The sequence below is a fragment of the Aspergillus terreus genome, genomic scaffold (assembly GCF_000149615.1).
Source record: "Aspergillus terreus NIH2624 scaffold_4 genomic scaffold, whole genome shotgun sequence".
In the NCBI taxonomy this organism is placed as follows: Eukaryota; Fungi; Ascomycota; class Eurotiomycetes; order Eurotiales; family Aspergillaceae; genus Aspergillus; species Aspergillus terreus.
In genome coordinates this window covers 2,005,598-2,024,900 of record NT_165927.1, presented here as the reverse complement: position 1 = coordinate 2,024,900, position 19,303 = coordinate 2,005,598, and the positions used below count along the sequence as shown (strand labels likewise).

The following is a 19,303-nucleotide window of genomic DNA, read 5'->3' as shown; positions in this document are numbered from 1 at the left end:
TCTTGCATCTTCACCATGAAGTCATCTCTCCTGCTGTGTCTCATCCCCGGCTCCTTGGCCGCCACCCTCTACCTGGCCGGTGACTCCACCATGGCCGCCGCTGGCGGAGGATCCGGCACCGACGGTACGTTCCCCTCCGGTGCATGACAGGCCTCCCCTAACACCCGACAGGCTGGGGCCAGTACGTCGCCTCCGACGTCTCCGTCACGGTTTCCAACAAAGCCATCGGCGGACGCAGCGCTCGCTCGTATACCCGCGAAGGCCGGTTCCAGGCCATTGCCGACGTCCTGCAACCGGGCGACTACGTCGTGATCGAATTCGGCCACAACGACGGCGGCTCGCTCTCCACCGACAACGGACGCACCGATTGCCCCGGCACGGGCAGCGAAACATGCCAGACTGTCTATAACGGCGTGACGGAGACCGTGCTCACCTTCCCGGCGTACCTGGAAAACGCGTCCAAGCTGTTCCTGAACAAGGGCGCGCATGTGCTCATCTCCAGCCAGACCCCCAACAACCCGTGGGAATCGGGCTCGTTTGTCTATGAGCCGTCGCGGTTCGTCGGGTACGCCGAGTTGGCCGCCCAGGTGGCCGGCGTGGATTATGTCGATCACGGGGCCTATGTGGCGAGTATCTTCGAGACCTTGGGCGCTGGGACGGTCGACTCATACTTCCCCAACGATCACACCCATACCAGCCCCGCGGGAGCGCAGGTGGTGGCGGATGCGTTTTTCAAGGCTGTCGCTTGCAGCAATGTCGCGCTGAAGAGTGTGCTGACCACGACTGACTTCCCCGGCGAGTGTCTGTGATGATGGTCGAGATAACTCATATATGCAGTGCTGCGTGTCGTTCCATGGTGTTGAGGCTATGTATGTTTGTGAATATCAGTCAATCCAATGATAGGACGGACAGGCCAAAACCAGGATGAAAAGCTCCAAAAGACGTTCATTAGTAGTAAGCGTCGTAGAAATCGTGTCGTCGTATCCAGCAGTAGGGATCATCCCATTATTTCTTCTAGCGTCTTCTTCACAATCACTCGGTTCAGCACACGCTGGTAATACTGAGCCAAATTAGGGTATATCTTTCCTGATAGGGGCCCACCATCCTGTACAATCTCTCTCAAAACGGGCCAAAGAGCGCAATCGTCGATATTCAGGGCCGCCCCGCCCAGATAATACTGCTCTTCTAGGGCATCTTCCCATGTATCAAAAGCATCCGGTACGCCCCGGTCGCGTCGTTCTTGGTGCTCTCGCCATTCCTGCCGAAGCTCGTCGGTTGCGGCGATCCTGTCGCCGCCTTGCAGCGGGGGTGCACCAGGTCGGTGCGCCACGGGGAAGTGTTGCACCAGATGGTTCAGGATGTTGATATCGCCGGCGACTTCAGTGCCGTTTGGTTCGATATACAATGGCAATTCGCCGCTTGACTTGCGGCCGGTTTTCTCGGCCTCTGGAGGGGTGATCTCATATCGAAGGCCATTCTCGGCCAGGCTCAAGAGGACCCGTAGGTTAGCCACAGGATCAGGGCCGAGGACAAGCTTGATGGTCATCGCGGTGACAAAATTGACCACATCAAACCCTCCGCCATAAACTGCTTCCCAGTCGAAGTCACTCGACCGATTCTCCTCACCAAAGGCACGGACCATCCGTTCCGTTTCTGTGGGATCACCATGGAGCACTGGGTTGGCCTTGTCCTGCTGCTTGGAGACCGCTCCCTGGCCCCAAATGGTGCTTCCGGTAGGATCTAAGAAAGTTCCAATATGCCGGAAGGTAAGAGAAATTCGCTCCCCATTATACGCACGTTCCTCGACGGTCTTTTCCGACGCCGCTCGCTTATCTGGTCGAATGCCATGTAACCACCGCATGTTGGTCTTCTCACCTAGGACAAACATGGACTCGTGGGGCATGGGAATCCGCTGGGTTAAACGATTGGCGTCACCATCCTCAGATTCTTTCCCCTTTGTTCGGATTGTCATCACGCGCTGGGCACCCAGGCTGACATTGCAGATCGACGAACCGCGGACGATATCTAGAGTCTTGTCTGAATGCTCCGAAATACGGTCTTCCCCATCCCGGTATAGCTGGATAAGGACGTGATTCAACGGGTGTCGAAGGATGGTCTGTACAATGTGACGGATCCGGTTAACGGTGGTGGTGAATGGTTGCAGAGGCGGTGATTCGTCAGCTGGATGTCGATATATCGGGATGGAACCATCGGGCGAGACTTCTCCCTGCACGGCAACGAGGCGGGGTACTTCCCCAGACATATGATACATCTTTTGCCAAGCGACCTCTTTGCGAATCTCTTCGAACGCATCCGACGGAAGGTCAAGGTCATAGACAATGCGCGAGTCGCCTTCCCCGATTTTATCACCGGGTTTGCAAATGTCCTGGGGCTGCTTTGGTTTGCCGCTGCGCCGGTGGCTAGAGCGAGAGGACGATTCGGGCTTTTGATCAGGGCGTTTCGAGCGGCGCACTCTTACGCGCAACTTACTTTCGGCCGGGCCTTCTGCCGGGCCGGGGGATCCCCTCGTGTGGCGTGCGCGCGCCCGCGTCAGCTGGGCCAATTCCAGCAAATCGCCGTCTTCATCATCAGAGTAAGTCGATAGGAGGGTGTCCAGCGTACGGCGCGTACCTCGGCTTTCCGGTCGATCGGGTTTCTCCCTCCGGGGATTGGATCTCCGGGTTCTCTTGAAGTCTAGTTCGTCCATGTCTCCTTCGATGCCGGCTGGGGTGACGGAGGAGCGAGGGACGTTTAAGCCGCCTTCACGCGCAATGGCATCCGTCTCTTGCCAGTCTAATTCCTCGTAGAGCTCCTGGGTGGTGATGCCACTGGCGCCGAAGATGTCCGCCATGCGACGCATGGCTTCTTCATGACGGGGGAAAGTGCGGTAGCCAAGACAATCCTCGATGAGCGTGACGGAGAAACCGTGGCGGACGGCATCAAGAGCTGTTGCATAGACGGAAATATTAGAGAGAGAACCGCAGAGGTAGATTTCGGTAACGAAGCGAGTGCGAAAAGAGAGTATAAGACTTTGGTTCTGCAGGGCCGAGTAGTCGGATTTATCGATGACCGTGTCGGCTTCGCTGTCGATTGCAGTCAGAATGGGGGCGGGAAACTGGAACCCCGGGGACTGTGGTCGACAACACTGCGGCTGGTCGGTGGACAGAAAGGCTTCTTCATCAACGGAACCGTGGGAGTCGGACGCTTGAGTGGTGTCGCGGCTGCGACCGAGGATGACTAGTTCCTGCGCATCGGACCCGACGGGGGGGCGGCGCGACTCATAGTAGGAGCGCACCCAGACCACATCACCGTTGCGACGAAAGGTGCTGGCCAATTGTGGCAGCGACTCAATAAAGTCTGCGGTGTTGGGAACATGAAGAGCGCCGGAAGATCGCAGGAAGTCGTTCTGAAAGTCCAGGAGAAGCAGAGCTTTCCGGGTCTGGATGGTGGGCAGATCGGCGAACTGGGCTAGGAAATTCATCTTATGGGATGCACATGGTAAAGGAGAGGGGCAGGAAGAATGCAAAGGGGAGGAGCCCCGGGGTTGGGGGATTAGGGGAATAAATTCGACGAAAAGTTGAAATAAGGGTAAAGATGGAGGAGACAGATAAGACGATGGGGAGGAGAGATGGGTGTAAGAAGTGGGCCAAGTGTGGTAATGGTGGTGGTGTTGATGGTAGTGATGATGGTGATGGTTGAAGAATAAAGTTGACCGATCAACAAATGAAATGGGTTATTGACACCTCAGGCATCCAGGAACATCGCTTTAGTCAGCATCACATATTGATGGATATTAACAACGACCAAAAATCAATGGGATTCATTTGGGATTGATGGTCTGATTTGACATTCTTCCGGAATAGCTACTCATCAGGTCAAATGTCTGAAGGTTTGGATACTCTCTAAGTCAAGTGGCGATAGCACACCTAGATTCCATCCATCCTAGATATGTATATAAGACTACCGAGGTAGTCAAGAGAAGTCTCCTCAATTGATGTGCGCAAGCTTAAAGGGAGGTCGAACTCGTGACCGATATATTAGTTTTGTTGGTTGGATTGGTCTTTTACACTTGTTGGAGGTTCTTCTCCGTCTAGTCAAGTCTCAAGAGCCATGGCACTGGATATCGGAAGCTCGAACCAAGGTAGCATTCTGCTTTGCCAGTATGTACAATGTCGGGATAATCCATCATCCACAGCTCCCTTCATCTCCTCATAAACTGGGCGAATGACCCAGTCAAACACGGTCATCCAGCCTCTAGCGATGTGTCATATCCAAGACGGCAATGACACTCGCAATCAGATAGCTCAGGAGAAATTGTCCTCTTGGTCATAAGGACCCCCCAAAATGAATCACCAGAGCGATATCAATTAACCTTAGGTAACAGATGGATGTCTGGAGCAATGGACCCACGGGCGACTGTGGGGGAGATTCCCCAGGTCCGACGTGGTGAGTCACGATTTGGAGAGCTCCGGAGAGGGAGACGCCGACCGGGGAGCCGAGCGATCGGCTCTGATCAGAGTGTACATCGTTGAAGAAAGTGAAAGGACCGAGATGGACATGCAAATCTCAGACAGAATGATGGACCGTCCTGGTTTAGGCCGAATTGGGAGGACCAGCCCTCAGGGCCAATCAGACCGGAGAGAGGCCGACATCGGCCGGGGAGCAGAGGGAAAACTCCGGATCACGTGGCAGCTCTATCACCGCAGTCGGGTCGTTTAAATTCCTTCCCCCATCCTCCCCTTCTCCATCGTTTTTTCTCTTCACTTTTCCATCCTCATCTTTCTCAATTGTCTTCCTCAATTGTCTCCTCCCTCTCCTCTCCTCTCCCCCTCATCCTCCCTTCCATCATACACAATGGCTTCCCGTGGTCTTCCCCGTGCCCTCCGCCTGGCCCGCGTTGCTGCGCCTCGCTCCGTCGTTTCCGCTGCCCTTCCCCGGCCGGCTCTGGCGAAGGCTGCCGCTGCCTCCGCCGCCCGTGTCACTCTTCCCGCCGCCCCCATCCGTGGTGTCAAGACCATGACTTTCGCCGATTCCCAGGAGACCGTCTACGAGCGTGCCGACTGGCCCCGTGAGAAGCTCCAGGAGTACTTCAAGAACGACACCCTTGCTCTGATCGGTTATGGTTCTCAGGGTCACGGTCAGGGTCTGAACCTCCGTGACCAGGGTCTCAATGTCATCGTTGGTGTCCGCAAGGACGGTGCTTCCTGGAAGGAGGCCATCCAGGATGGCTGGGTTCCCGGCAAGAACCTCTTCGATGTCAACACCGCCGTCGAGAAGGGTACCATCATCATGAACCTCCTCTCCGACGCCGCCCAGAGCGAGACCTGGCCCACTCTGAAGCCCCTCATCACCAAGGGCAAGACCCTCTACTTCTCCCACGGTTTCTCCCCCGTTTTCAAGGAGCTCACCAAGGTCGATGTCCCCAAGGACGTCGATGTCATCCTCGTCGCCCCCAAGGGTTCCGGTCGTACCGTCCGTACCCTCTTCCGTGAGGGCCGTGGTATCAACTCCTCCATTGCCGTCTACCAGGACGTCACCGGCCAGGCCAAGGAGAAGGCCATCGCCATGGGTGTCGCCGTCGGCTCCGGCTACCTCTACGAGACCACCTTCGAGAAGGAGGTGTACTCCGACCTCTACGGTGAGCGTGGCTGCCTGATGGGCGGTATCCACGGTATGTTCCTCGCCCAGTACGAGGTTCTCCGTGAGCGTGGCCACTCCCCCTCTGAGGCCTTCAACGAGACCGTCGAGGAGGCCACTCAGTCCCTCTACCCCCTGATCGGTGCCAACGGCATGGACTGGATGTACGCCGCCTGCTCTACCACCGCCCGCCGTGGCGCCATCGACTGGTCCAGCCGCTTCAAGGACAACCTCAAGCCCCTCTTCAACGAGCTCTACGACAGCGTGCGCGACGGCACCGAGACCCAGCGCTCTCTCGACTACAACTCGCAGAAGGACTACCGGGAGAAGTACGAGAAGGAGATGCAGGACATCCGTGATCTCGAGATCTGGCGTGCTGGCAAGGCCGTTCGGTAAGTTATTCTGTGGCGTGTTGTGATGGACTTCTGCTAACGAGAAACAGCTCTCTTCGCCCCGAGAACCAGAAGTAAATTAATGTTGTACCAAGCTAGGATTGGGAAAAGTTATGACTGTATCATGCACTGAAATTTCTTATATAATTGGAATGAATGAGTTCACAGAAACATTACGTGTCTTCGTAGGGGAAAATATCCGCTCTCGGCGTACGGAGTAGGTCCGGGGATTCCCCAACATAAAAGGTCCCCCGCCCTCTTGTGCCTCTCGTATCTGACATCTCCCACCGCACCACCGTCACCACCATGACCGACCTCAAGTCCAAGGTCGAGGCCCTCACGCCCGAGGCCATCCTCGCAGCCTACCAGCTCGTCCAGCCCTTCGTGTACAGCACCCCGCTCCTCACCAACACGACCCTAAACAAACTCGCTTCAACCCCGCAGACCCCCGAGTCGCTCATCGGCACCCCCTACGAAGGCCAGCCCCCGGCCAATCCCACCTTCCGCTTCTTCTTCAAATGCGAGAACTTCCAGCGCATCGGCGCCTTCAAGGCCCGCGGCGCGTTCCACGCCTTGCTGCGACTGATCCTCGAGCGCGGCGAATCCGAGGTGAAAAAGCGCGGCGTCATCACCCATAGTTCCGGTCCGAGCTGCCCCCGGGGTATCATAACGAGCAATGCAAATCTAACGGAGATCCTGTAGGAAACCACGCGCAAGCGCTCGCCCTCGCCGCCGCCACCCTCAACATCCCCGCGTACATCGTCATGCCGAGCATCAGCACGCCGTCGAAGATCGCGGGTACGCGCTCGCACGGTGCACAGGTCATCTTCAGCGGGTCGACGAGCACGGAGCGCGAGGCCGTCGTCGCGGAGATCCAGGCCAAGACGGACGCGATCCTGGTCCCGCCCTACGACGATTTCAACGTCATCTGCGGCCAGGGCACGACGGCGCTGGACATGGAGAAGCAATACCGCGCGCTGGGTGAAGGAGTCGCCGCATTTGAGCGGGCACAGTGCCGATGTCTGTCGCGCTGCGCCCGCGCTGGACGCCGTGATCACCCCCCTCGGCGGCGGCGGGCTCAACGCCGGCGTGGCGACCTACTTCTCCGATAAGACGACGCGCGTGTTTGGCGCGGAGCCGAGCTTCGAGGGCGCGGACGATTGTCGGCGCGGCTTGTTGGCCGGCGAGCGGATCGCGGCGGTCAAGACGCTGACGATTGCTGATGGGCTGCGCACGCCGGTGGGCGTGCTGAATTGGGAGGTGATTTCGGATCCGAACAAGGTCGCGGGCGTGTTTGCCGTGACGGAGGAGCAGATAAAGGCGGCCATGCGGTTGGTGCTGGAGCGGATGAAGGTGGTGGTTGAGCCCAGTGCTGTGGTTGGATTGGCGGTTTGTCTATTTAATGAGGAGTTCCGGCGGATGGTCGAGAAGGAGGCGCCGCAGGGATGGGATATGGGTGTTGTGTTTAGCGGGGGGAATACCACGGTGGAGGCGATTGGGAAGCTGTTTAGCTGATGAGGGGAGGAGGTATACATTAGATTAAGTCCGTGACGGATTGACTTCGCTGTACATATCCATAGAACGCATACACATGTTCAATCGATGTGTACTCCGTCGCTTCGTACATGGAATGCAAACATCCCCCAGTTCATGCTGTCTAGTCCATCCACGATTCGCCGCGGCCAGTCTTCGCAGCCCCATCCATTCACCCACGCGGAGAACCGCCCCCGCAAGACGACGCCCTGCCGCATGGCTGCATCAGCCTGCGCTTCTGCAGGGGTCATGTCCGACGGAAACGGACGAACCGCCTCGCGTCGAACCAGCAACCGCACGGTCGGGAACGTGCCCCACGGAGCCGGAAGCGAGGGACGAGCCGACGGGAATTTCAGTGTCGATAGATGGGGTTCATATAGCGTGAAGGGGCCGGGGTTCGAATCGCCCGGACCGGTTGAAGCGGATCTGCCGCTCCAGGCTGTAGTGGTGTAGATGAGGGCGCAGCTGAATCGATGCTGAAGACGCTTCAACTCGGCGACCAGGTCCGCGTACATCTCTGAGAGGTAGAAGCTTTGCTTGTGGCGTCTATCGTGTTCAATGTCTGCGTAGGCGCGGCCGATGTCCTCCACACGGGCGACTTCGTCGTGGAGTTTGTCTTGCCAGAAGAAGGCGCTTGCGCTGTCGATGAAGATAGCATGCAGGGGTCGGGTGGAGGAGAAGTGGCGGGTGAGATCGAAGAGGTACGTGTCGAGATGCTGTAGGGTAGAGAGAAGAGAGGCAGAGGATTGTGGTCGGAAGATATGGAGGTGCTGTAGGGAGGTGGTGATGATGGAGAGGATGTCGTCAACATGTCTAGTTACATCTTGGTCTGGGAGTCGTTTGCGAATGATCCCTTGGGCAATTGTCCGGAGCCGCTCGACGTCAAACCGACCGTCGGTATCGATGAACGCCACCGCAGATTCGCGTCCCCCGATTTGATGTTGTCCACAGCGCGAGGGAAGAATCGCGATGGCGGTGAGATAGTACAACAGCTGGGATTTTCCCGCCGCGGACGCCGTGCTGGAGATTTCAATGACGGGGGCTTTCCCACGGGATAGGGATGGCGTGTATTCCGTTGCATGCCGTGCATTCACGCGTTGGTCGGATTCTGACTGCACATGAGGCTGATCTTCCTCTTCTCGAGGCTCGCGGACGTGGTCGTCCGGCTGTGCCTGGACTGGCGCTGGATGTTGAACTGGCGCAAAAACCCCCAAGAGCGCGTCGATCTCTGTGAGACCTGTAGGCTCTTCGAACCTTGCATCCGAAATCCCCTCAGTCAGCTCTTCCAAGTCATGTAAGACCTACAATCGTCAGTCTAGGCTGTTCGGAGCACCAAGCGAAGGATCCTACCTCATCCAACCTCTCCTCGACGACTTCTCCAAGTAGTCTCTCTCCCAGTATGGCAGCCATCTGTCTGCAATCTCTGTTCGGAGGATCATAAGTCATTCATGATTGAGGTTTCTTTGGCGTGACGGAATGCAGTTGTGAAGGCGGTTGGGAATGTTGAAGAGGGTAAAGTCCCCACCACGGTTGATGTTGTATATGACGTCCCGTGATAGCAAATATCAACAACATTTTGATATGCCATATTCTTATACATAGCGCAGAGGAACATGGAAATTGTAATTCCTGATACAAGGATTATCTACGGGGTCAAAGCAGCTGTGTGCCACGGTTCATGGCATACCATCTCCTATAGATGATACGAGTCGGGCACCGGGCAACTCGGGCGAGGCTTACTTGCACCTGACTGAGCCATAGCATGACCACGTATAACTAGTCCATGACCCCGTGGCCGCTCTCGTATTAGTATATAGAGCACTAGGCACCACACTCGCTGTCGCAGTGCACAGAAAATGGATCCATCCTCCATCGCAACACTATCAGCTAACCTGAGCGGACGCTGCGCGAAGGTATCCAGGCCCTAATCTCCTTGCTACTGTTCTAACATTATGATTAGATCGCTTCATCTACTTTGACATATGCAGATTTCGACTCGAGGGTTGCGAGCTATCTTGTAGACCTCCGGTCCGCCCTGGCCAACCTCTCCAACAGCTTACAGTCCATATGCAGAGCCTGTGAGCGACATGCATCTGGTTTGATCACGTTCGACTCTACGATTTGGTCTGCCATTAGGGCCAATCTGGATAGCAGTGATATCGCGCTCCGCCGATTGGAGACCGCCGTATGTGTCCAGGAAAGCAGTGGCATATGGGCTTCTTTGGTATGGCGAGTGAAAGTCCACCTGCTTCTTCGAGAGATTCAAGCAGGTCAGCGGGATATTTGCAGTCATCGTGCTGCCATTGATGTGGCCCTCCAAGTTATACATCTGTGAGTGACTTAATCCCGGACATATGTGCAGGTGAACAGAGCCAATATGTCGTTAGATGCCTTGATCTTCACCGAGTTGCGTCACAGAGGACGGTAGAACGCTCAGCTGACAAGCTCAAAGTCCGTCTTAAGGAGCTCAAAGAGGAAATAAAATCTACACCGACGGAGAAGAGGGAGATGCTTGGCTGCCTTGAGGCGCTTTTCAACGCTGCCCAAACATTCTACACGGATGTAGTCACACGTCCCACATTCGCGGATCGAAGTAACCACCAGGAAAGCGTGCAGCAGCGAGAAACCTCTCATCCTCCCCCAACATACACGGAGGCTATCGATAATGGTCCGTCCCACTGTCGCCAACGAGCGAAACCCCCGGACGGGTCTTCTTGCGCCAAACAACGCTGGACACTCTCCCGTGCACGCCGCTGCTACGTCGGGCAATGTGGATATACTCGAAATGCTGTTCAACAAAGGGGCAGATCTTTCGGCCCTTGCAGCAAAGAATGAGACACCTCTGTACTTTGCAGTCAACAATAATCGACTCGATGCTGCGAGGTACATTCTGAAACATGGAGGGGACTTCTCGACTCCCACCACCGATGGGATGACCCCTCTATACGCTGCTTCTTATAACGGGAATACAGAGATGGTACGAATGCTGCTTGAGCAAGGAGCAGACTGCAACCGAGCCACCGGTAGAGGGTGGACGCCTATTAATGCAGCATCCCGGGGTGGCCATTTCGATGTTGTGCAGTTGCTCTTGCAACACGGGGCAGATCCCACAATCCGTGAAGCAACGGGGCAAACGGCTCTCTACTCTGCTTGCATTGGAGGCCATAGAGAAATAGTGAAGCTCCTGATGGAGTATGAGTGATCCTAAAACACAGGAGTAGTGGTCTGTGTTCCTAAGGAGGTGACAGTTCCAATGTCGAAATGGAGGATTCGCCCGTCCTCTCCACGAAGGTCTGTTGTTTCCCAACAACACCAGATGGACAGGTGGCTGGATGTCCTTTTGTGTGCTTCTGGGCTTGTAATATACCTCCACTTACATACTTTTAGGCCATCCGAGTAATAGTGGAGGGGAGCGACATATCCATGCTCAGTATGTGCGGTGCATGTCTTCAAGTCTGAATAACCATACTGGGAGTGATCGGTACATAAGAGGGCACTGTCCTGCAAAAAGATGAAGCAGACGCAGACTAATGGGTGCCTGAAATCGCTAGGCGCGAATAACGACGCACTGCTCAAAGAGAGAGTGCTCGGTGTTTCGCTTTAGTGGAGCTAATTGATCATGCAACGGTGGAGGTGTGGCGTGAGAGTACACATCTAGAGCGTATCAATTAAATTGGAAGCAAGTAACATGGTTGAATACAGAGACTTAAAGGATAGACAGTCTGAGACCCCCGAATAAAAGGGTGTATAACTCGCCGGTATGATTTCCCGAAATGGATGGGTGACGCTACTCGATGTTCCGCGCTCCTCCAACATCCATTCGCGCTCTCTTTACTTCGCAATCGCCCTCCACAACAACGCTCTTCCACTCCCTGCGCATCCAACAGTGTTTGAGACCACATCGCATTCCATCCGATAAATCCTCTACCAAATGGCGCCTCTCGTCCCCGTCTTCTCCGCCGAATCCCTACCAGACCATGTCAGCACCGTCCGCAAAAACTTCCAAGAACGACGGCGCAAGGGCGGTCCGGTCGAACTGGAAAAGTGCAAGCTCATGGAAATGGTCCAGTACTCCTGCAATCCTCCGTCAGAAGGTATTCCCAAACCGGGAGTCGTGATCTGCAAGCCGGTGGTGCGCTTGTTCCGACGGTATGTCCTGTCTCTGATGACCACGACGATGTTACACTGCTGACTGATCTTTTCTGCACCAGATGCGCGAACGGATTGACGATCGAAACCACGGCGTGGGAGCCCATCCGACAGGCCCAAGAAGAAGCCAAGCGGAAAGCCGCGGAAGGCAATTCCCAACCGGAGGGGAAGTAAGTGAACTATCTCGCATGCGATACGGAGTTGGGAGCGGTTTGTTCTACATTCAGGGATATTGGACAGCGGTTTTAAGGCAATGGCACTCGCATTCTACTCCATGGGTATCTTCTCAAAATGGCTATAATACAAAAGTCAAACGCCCAGACGCCAACCCCGGTCCTTCATGTGGTCACCCAGTTTTCCACCTTTGCGACATTCGCGGCATTCGCAGCCTCCTTTGCATTATGAGGCTTGTCCTCCGCCTTCCTATCGGAGGCCACGGCGGAGCGACGCCACAGATCCCGTTCACAGTTGATAATCGGTGGGAGCTCGATGTTCAGTGACACCTTGTTGCGCGACGGCTTCACGTCAGAGTCAGTCGCGGCGCCCGAATCGATGACCATCGGCGCCGCAGGTCCAAGCACCGTGCTGTTCTTCTGCATCCTCTTCGCGAGACCCTTGATCGTCTTCTCGAACATGCTGTCCATGCTCTCTGTCCGCCGGCCCCACGGTTTCTTATCACGGCCGGACGACCCAGTCTGGTTATCCTTGAACGCTGCGCGAGCCAGCTTACGCAGTGCCTCTTCTCCGTGCCGTCCATCCTCCGTTGCCCGCTCCCGGATCCTCCGTGGGTCTTGTTCTCGTTCCGTGAAGACCGGCGTGTGTCGGTAGGTGTGTTTGCTGGGGAATTCCGGAAAGTGTTTCGGGATATATGCGCTGCGGACGCGATCATCGTCCCCGCTGAGTTGGGGGCCAAGAGAGGGAAGGGTTTTGAAAGAGTCGTCCTCCGGCGGATCGCTCAGAAGGGTCGGGACTGGCTCGAGATTTGGGTTGGGTTTCACATGAGGGAGGAGGTCGTCGACGCGCACACGCTGTCGCCGGAGCGCATGTTCGAAGTCTGGCGGAATAGGTTGGATGCGCCGGCTCGAGAGCATCGATTGTCGTACATAGGACGCGAATTTCAACAGATCTGGGAGACAAATTCTGATCAATACCGGTTCTTCTTCCGGCAGCTGCGGATACGGAACCAAAACAACGTACATTCTTCCGCGGTAATGCGGAAGCTCTCCAGCGCTGCTGGATCGGCAATGTCGAAACCTGACTCTCGTAGAGCCAGCCCGATCGATCGGTTCATCACATGGTCGACGTAGGTCTCATCTACGATGGCGGGCTCCGGTAGGGTGACGTTAACGGGGTGGGCGAGGCGATGGTGGTGATGGTAGGGGCGCTTGAGTCGCTTGATGTCGACTCCATCGTTAAATCCCGACGGCGATGACGAGCGCTTGATAGGAGGCCCCGAGGAGAGCATGGCGATGCTGTTGATGAGTGAAGCGGACAGACGGATGGAGACAAACAGAAGTCGCGGTGGTCACGTGAGCAAGGCATCCAGGCATCATTAGCGTATTGAGTCATTAAATTGTATCAATGGGAGAGATAATAGGTATATAGTATATTGAATAGAAACAGAGAGAATACCTACTGAATAAGCGTCCTATTCCACTGGGCAGGAATATCTGCCTTATTGTAGTACGTACACCAACCGCAACGTCAGGTCTGCCTGAGGCCTCTTCCGCTTCCAGCCAGTCAGGCCACTCCCAGCGGTCGCTTACTACATACTCCGAGCCGAAAGCTTCGACCTCACTTCGACTTCACCCGCAACATCACCACTGCCTCCGTCTCTCCTCTCCCCGCTCCTTTCCACCACCCATTCGCTAGAGCAGGTATTTCTCTGCATCCCTCGCTTCAGCGCCCATTACTAATTTATCCAGACATCTCCTTCCATCACAATGGCCGCCGTCGCCCCCATCACTGGCGTATGTCCATCCCACCTCGGGTTCTCTCCCCCCCCCCCGGACAACCCGAGTGTTCCCGGTCAAGAAACACCACAGCTAACAGGTTCCCCGTATAGATGCTCCGCCGCAGCCTGGTCCTCGACCTGAGCACTGCTTTCGGTGAGTGCAGTTCCGATTCCTCATCTACGCGGACGGGGCCACCGTGAAAAGAAGGATCACGCCTTCGGAACACCGGAAGCCCCTACGTCCTTGTCAAATTCCGCCTGCGAGATCACCGGAAGCGCAATGGGAACAAATAAACATTGGGGTTTGCAGCGGCTAACCACGCACGACAGGTTTCGGTACCACTTTCGGTTACCTCTGGTGGTACGGTACGTATACAATTTCCACTTTTCCCAGGGATATATGGTCTATTTTTGCAATAGCAGATGATTAATGGAAGAACAGGCTACCACCTCCCCCGCGTCCGCGCCCGTGACAACTACTACACCCGCCTCGAGCAGGAGCGCGCTGCTCAGCAGGCTTAAGCGCTTCGCATCCAATCTCTCGACTCGCTACCGAGCTGTCGGCTCGACCGATGGATTCTGTCCTTGAATCCTACGGCACTCCGCACGCTGTATATTGGGGCTTCGCAGGGTGAAGGTTTCTGGTTGCGGGCCTGTGCTGGAGTCTAACATGTTAATATCGGTTGACACTCGGTGATTCTGGTGATTGCATGTGCAGGCGAAAAGACAGAAGAAACAATGTTCCATTAGTTCTGATTCCGGTGTTTGTTGAGTGTATATATACGCTTGTAACGGGTGGTTGTGCCTATACCTATATTCAAGGCCCATTGTAGGTATACCGTCAGGTAGTTATCGTAGGCACCGTGCCATCCATTCGCAAAGCCCATCACAACAAAACACAAGAGGATCGTTCATTGCTTTCGTGGTCACGGAATCTATCCAGTCGCTAATATTAATTCATAACTATAAATGCACGGGGTGTCGGTGGTCTGACGACCTCCCGGACCCGAATGGGATATCCGCATCAGCCATCAACCGGCCCATGGACCGCCGCTCATTTCATCACTCGCTCGAATTGCACCCCGCGAACCATCCCTCCAGCCATGGAGTTGCGTACATTCTTCTTGAAAGCGTCCCGGTTCGTGCGCAGGTCGTCAGCGGCTTCTTTATTGAGGGGGTCGGAAGCGTTGGGCTCGAGGAAGAGGAACTTTTCACATCAGCACGGATTCTTACCCTTACAATAATCAAAGGGAGAAAGGAGCACACCTGCATGCCCACAATCACCGCATTCAGATTCAACACCGGCTTCCAGTCCTCCCGCAGGATATTCAGACACACGTTGCCCTCCAGATCGATATTGGGATGATAAATCTTCTGCGTGCACTTGACCTTTGGCGGGTCATGCGGGAAGTTCTGGTTCACAGAAAAGTTGAAATGGAATGAGCCGCCCTTGTACATGCCCTCGTCGGGCTCGATAGTGAGGACGAAGTTGAGGATGTCGTCCGGGTTGGGGAAGGACATTTTCATCGTGCTTCCCAGCGCCAGCTCCTGCAGGTCTGTCGGTCGTCGCGAGCATCAGTCTCTCTCTCTCTTATTTATCCCACCTGATTCGACCAGAGTGTCCGAGGGGGAGGCATACCTCGCTGCACGCGCAACTGCGCGGCGGTAACCTTCTTCTTTTTCTTCCCCGCGGCGCCCTCCGCATTCTCAGCCTGCTGCTGCTTTTGTTTCTGGTCCAGGAGCGCCGTTAGCATCGTGGACGGCGCGAACGGGTCCGAGGGGCGGTGACGGAGCGCGACGTACCATCGACCATATCTTCAGCATCTTGAGGGTATCACCGGCATGCGACCCGGGACTGTGTGCAGATTGGATTGGAGATAAAGAGTGTATCAACAAGAGAGTATCGGACACGCTCGACGGCCGGTGATCTCAATCGTCTGGTGAGAGGGGCGCAGAATGAAGCGATAGGACTGCGGGGTCTGGTGGGTGAATATCGGGATGTGGTCTGCTCCGACGGCCGACACGAAGCTCGGACGGAGAAAATACAGTGTCAATAACCAGCAGAACGCAGGTATAATGGCCTGGGTGCAGGAAGAGATGGTCAGGATTGCAGGGATGTCTCGAGAGTGAGCAAGCGTCGGAGGCGTAGGACCGAAATGCTGATTCAGGCGGAGCGGCGGCAACCTGACGCCATGCGCCAAAACCGCCATCACCGCCTTCCGAGTTCACGCTACTCCATACAGTCTACACATGTATGTATGCACCCACACTTCACATCGCATCCACGTATATGCCGAATTCATTCTAATCGCTAAACTTCTACGACTCATCAAATGGCAAACTGCCCATCGCACACATAATCCAACCATAACAATGAAACACGTGGGTAACTAAGTAGCGGTGCAGAACACGACGAACACATCATATGTAGAATACAAAATGTCAAAATCAAGAAAAAGAGAGAAAGAGAAGGGAGAGGGCTGCCAGATACCCTGTATAGAGTCCTGCAATCCGTATGTCCGACAGACAGCCCCTTTTGTTCATTATTAAAGTCAAGTATTGTTTCTACCGGCGGGCGAAGCAGCACATCAGGCCAGTCTTGCCCAGGAACCAACAAGCACCGATGAAACGGAAAAGCGCAACAATAGCGTTGGCCCACAGCAGAGCCTGGAAGAAACGCGATGTCCGTTCGGTGGCGGAGTTCTGCACAATCGATTAGCTCTTACGCCAGGCCGTTCGAATCGGAGCGAGGACTTACCGTGAAACCAAACTTGTCCAGACCGTCGCTGGTAATGCAAAGAACAAGAAGAGCATTGCTGAAAATCCAAAACGTGACCAGTCGGGTACGGAAACTCTTGTACGAATCATCCAGAGACTTCTCTTCCTTCTCCACAGGAGCAACGTAAGGCGTGAGAGCACGCTTCACCGTCGCTTCAAACTGACTGTCGATATCGGCCTGGGGCTTGTCGATTTCCTCAATGACCGCATCTTTGCCGCCTTCATCTTTCGTGGTCTTGGCCGAGGGCAGCGCATCCGCCTTGTCAGATCCCTTGGTACCCCAGGACACATCGTGCCAGTTGCTGAAAGCATACACGTTCAGGATGTTGATGTAGGACGACTGCACGGCCAAGTAGGCGGGGAACGAGGTGAACATGTGCCACGGGTCCATGTACATGAAGGACGCAACAAAGTAGAGACCGAAGGTGGCGGCGAGGGCGATCACGACAAGACCAGCATTACCGCCGAAGAAGGATTTCAGGAATTCGCCAAGGCCCTTGTCCGTGACGAAATCCATCGGAGCAGTGCCACTGAAAGCGCGAACCACCAAGTACATGGCATCGACCAGCACATAAATCTGGATCACACCGAAGACCACGAACGAGGCGAGATACGAGAAGCGGGATCCCTTGGGACGGTTACCCAAGGCGAGAATGAACTGCAGAAGCAAGAAGGCCAGATAGATGTATTTCACAAGCGTGTTGACGATCGGCGTCGCATCCTTCCCAAAGGGGAAACCACGCTCTCCGTTTTCCTTGCTGGGAGTTCCGACCAAATCCATGATGACGGTGGTGGTAAGCCAATACGACGCTGGATAGGCAGTGTTAGCGAAACTCCGGCTCGGGGACAACGACCAAGCAACTCACCCAAAGAGAACCACGTCAGGACCGTATTAAAGATGTTGTAGAACATTTGAATGTGCAGGAAGAACATGCGGACCAGGTTATGACCACTCTTGTACATCCGTCCGAAGTGCATGAGGGAGTAGATACCGGCGGCGAACGAACCGTTCAACCAACGACGACGCTGAGAAATGAATTCGGCGGCACCCTCGGGCACGTCAGTTTCGGCCTTGGAGGCCTTCACATAAGACAGATGCCACTTGGAGCCGGCCTTGGCGACCAGTTCGAAACACAGGATACGGTCTTCGGCCAAGAACATGTTCTTCTTGAAAATGTTCATGCCCTCGATACCTTTCTTGCCTAGCTGCTTCGAGAGTGTGTGGTCACCGTGGAAGTACTGCTCGAGCGGCCGTCCCATAATCGCACGGAATCGATACGCAGAGAAAGCACCGGGCAAGACACTGACATATCCGAACGAACTCTCCAGCGGTTTGTCGAGAATGTTACTGATCTTGTACTCGAAGTTCTGAGCGGCGACCAGCGGATTGACCAGGTTTCGCCAGCCTTTACCCAACATGGCGTGGATCTCACCACAAGCACCACCGAGATCCTTGTCGTTATAGAAAGCCTCCCACAGCGCCAGGAGAGACTTGTGGCCGGGCTTCGTACCAGCATCCAGCAGGATACAAATTTCGGGATTGAGAATGCGTCCGAACGCGTTGAAGAGCCATCGGTGAGAGTTGATCTTCTTGCTGTTCTTCTGCTTCAAACAGAACATCATCTGCACCGGGGGAAGCGTGCTGGGACCGTCATCGGTGGGGCGGATGAGCTGCTGGTTGGGAGTCACAGACAACTGTGTGGTGTACTCGAAGATGTGGGCCACAGTCTCCTTGCCGTCGACATCACGCTTCATGACACCGTCCTGATAGATACCGATGGTGGCCAGGACGTCCAGAGTATCTTTGTCACAAGGATCAATACCGTCAAACACCAGAGCCACCACGATCTTCTGCCACGCGGGACCACCCTTGTTCCAGAATTCGGACTTCTTCAGGTTGACGATCTCACGAATGTTCTGCATCACACCATGAAGGGTACGCGAGGTGAGTGTCTTATCTTCGTTATAGTATGTAATCGCAATGAGAAGTTCGGTATGTCTGTTGTACATGGCGGGACGAAGATTGTAACCGTTGTGGAGGGTGAATTCATTCGGATCGCAAGTCGCGGCGGTATCTATAAGGAAAGGAAGATTTCGTTAGAGACGCGACGAAAAGGTATATACCCCATGGAATCGCTCCAACTTACACCGCATGTGAGTGAATTCCTCGCTTCCACCCTCGAGGTCGTTGCGGTACTTTGCCTGGATGGCATTCTGAATGGCACTGGGGACTGGGTAATCCACACTCAGGACGGAACCCTGGACCAGCTTGACCTTTCTCGTAGCGTAACGACGGAGGCCGCCGCCACCACCTCCGTTCGCTCCTCCAGGTGCCTGTCGCTGGCGCCATGCCTCGGTAGAAGAGGTCTCGCTGCGCGCATAGGGAGACGCGACACGACCAGGAACACCAAAGGCAGTCGCGGGGTTCTCCATGGAATGACCGGAGTAGACCGAGCCAGACCCGGCATTGTAGGGGTCGTTGTAGTTAGCATCGGCGGCATAGGTCTCGGTCAAACTGTATCCTGAAGCGGGTCGCTGAGGGGAGACACCGCGCTGGTGCGGATCATCGAAGGGGCTATTGAAAGGGCCTTGTTGGCTCGACAGCAATCCTCTGGAGGCCTCTTCTTCATACTGTCAATCAGAAGCATTAGGATGTTAGCGAAGATCGCGACTGGGAGGAACGGATGGCAGCACGTACGGAGGCACCAGCTGGAAGATCCTGAAGGCGATGGGAGCCGTCTTCATAATGGGGGGGCGAGTGATTCCCCGAACCTTGATAAGCCATGGTGACCGGGGTTTCTTAGATTCAAGCGACAAAGATCGCTAGATGAAACGTAGGGACTGGAAAAACGCGCAAGGG

The 19,303-nt window shown here is 55.2% G+C and overlaps 9 protein-coding genes across 9 annotated transcripts; 4 read left to right on the top strand and 5 right to left on the bottom strand.

The window, feature by feature from the left end:
* Positions 1-15: 15 nt before the first annotated feature.
* On the top strand, positions 16-809 carry ATEG_03511 (rhamnogalacturonan acetylesterase RgaE; the record flags this gene model as incomplete). The annotated part of the gene is made up of 2 exons (XM_001212689.1): positions 16-124; positions 172-809. The coding sequence occupies 2 exons, from the start codon at positions 16-18 to the stop codon at positions 807-809; spliced, it is 747 nt and encodes a 248-aa protein (XP_001212689.1).
* Positions 810-997: 188 nt separating this feature from the next.
* ATEG_03510 (isochorismatase family protein family) lies at positions 998-3,481 on the bottom strand (the record flags this gene model as incomplete). The annotated part of the gene is made up of 1 exon (XM_001212688.1): positions 998-3,481. The coding sequence occupies one exon, from the start codon at positions 3,479-3,481 to the stop codon at positions 998-1,000; it is 2,484 nt and encodes an 827-aa protein (XP_001212688.1).
* Positions 3,482-4,854: 1,373 nt separating this feature from the next.
* ATEG_03509 (Ketol-acid reductoisomerase) lies at positions 4,855-6,107 on the top strand (the record flags this gene model as incomplete). The annotated part of the gene is made up of 2 exons (XM_001212687.1): positions 4,855-6,029; positions 6,080-6,107. The coding sequence occupies 2 exons, from the start codon at positions 4,855-4,857 to the stop codon at positions 6,105-6,107; spliced, it is 1,203 nt and encodes a 400-aa protein (XP_001212687.1).
* A 228-nt stretch (positions 6,108-6,335) lies between these two features.
* On the top strand, positions 6,336-7,141 carry ATEG_03508 (uncharacterized protein; the record flags this gene model as incomplete). Its single annotated transcript, XM_001212686.1, has 2 exons — positions 6,336-6,690; positions 6,732-7,141. 2 exons carry the CDS (start codon positions 6,336-6,338, stop codon positions 7,139-7,141), a joined length of 765 nt encoding a protein of 254 aa, XP_001212686.1.
* A 483-nt stretch (positions 7,142-7,624) lies between these two features.
* On the bottom strand, positions 7,625-9,008 carry ATEG_03507 (putative Rad51 family DNA repair protein; the record flags this gene model as incomplete). The annotated part of the gene is made up of 2 exons (XM_001212685.1): positions 7,625-8,863; positions 8,913-9,008. 2 exons carry the CDS (start codon positions 9,006-9,008, stop codon positions 7,625-7,627), a joined length of 1,335 nt encoding a protein of 444 aa, XP_001212685.1.
* Positions 9,009-10,227: 1,219 nt separating this feature from the next.
* ATEG_03506 (ankyrin repeat domain-containing protein) lies at positions 10,228-10,738 on the top strand (the record flags this gene model as incomplete). The annotated part of the gene is made up of 2 exons (XM_001212684.1): positions 10,228-10,539; positions 10,667-10,738. The coding sequence occupies 2 exons, from the start codon at positions 10,228-10,230 to the stop codon at positions 10,736-10,738; spliced, it is 384 nt and encodes a 127-aa protein (XP_001212684.1).
* Positions 10,739-12,049: 1,311 nt separating this feature from the next.
* Positions 12,050-13,176, bottom strand: ATEG_03505 (TBP-associated factor 8 family protein; the record flags this gene model as incomplete). The annotated part of the gene is made up of 2 exons (XM_001212683.1): positions 12,050-12,837; positions 12,909-13,176. 2 exons carry the CDS (start codon positions 13,174-13,176, stop codon positions 12,050-12,052), a joined length of 1,056 nt encoding a protein of 351 aa, XP_001212683.1.
* Positions 13,177-14,719: 1,543 nt separating this feature from the next.
* Positions 14,720-15,419, bottom strand: ATEG_03504 (NEDD8-conjugating protein UBC12; the record flags this gene model as incomplete). Its single annotated transcript, XM_001212682.1, has 3 exons — positions 14,720-14,872; positions 14,905-15,221; positions 15,305-15,419. 3 exons carry the CDS (start codon positions 15,417-15,419, stop codon positions 14,720-14,722), a joined length of 585 nt encoding a protein of 194 aa, XP_001212682.1.
* Positions 15,420-16,230: 811 nt separating this feature from the next.
* chsG (chitin synthase class III) lies at positions 16,231-19,228 on the bottom strand (the record flags this gene model as incomplete). Its single annotated transcript, XM_001212681.1, has 5 exons — positions 16,231-16,368; positions 16,424-17,253; positions 17,310-18,518; positions 18,591-19,074; positions 19,142-19,228. 5 exons carry the CDS (start codon positions 19,226-19,228, stop codon positions 16,231-16,233), a joined length of 2,748 nt encoding a protein of 915 aa, XP_001212681.1.
* Between the last annotated feature and the right edge of the window lie 75 nt (positions 19,229-19,303).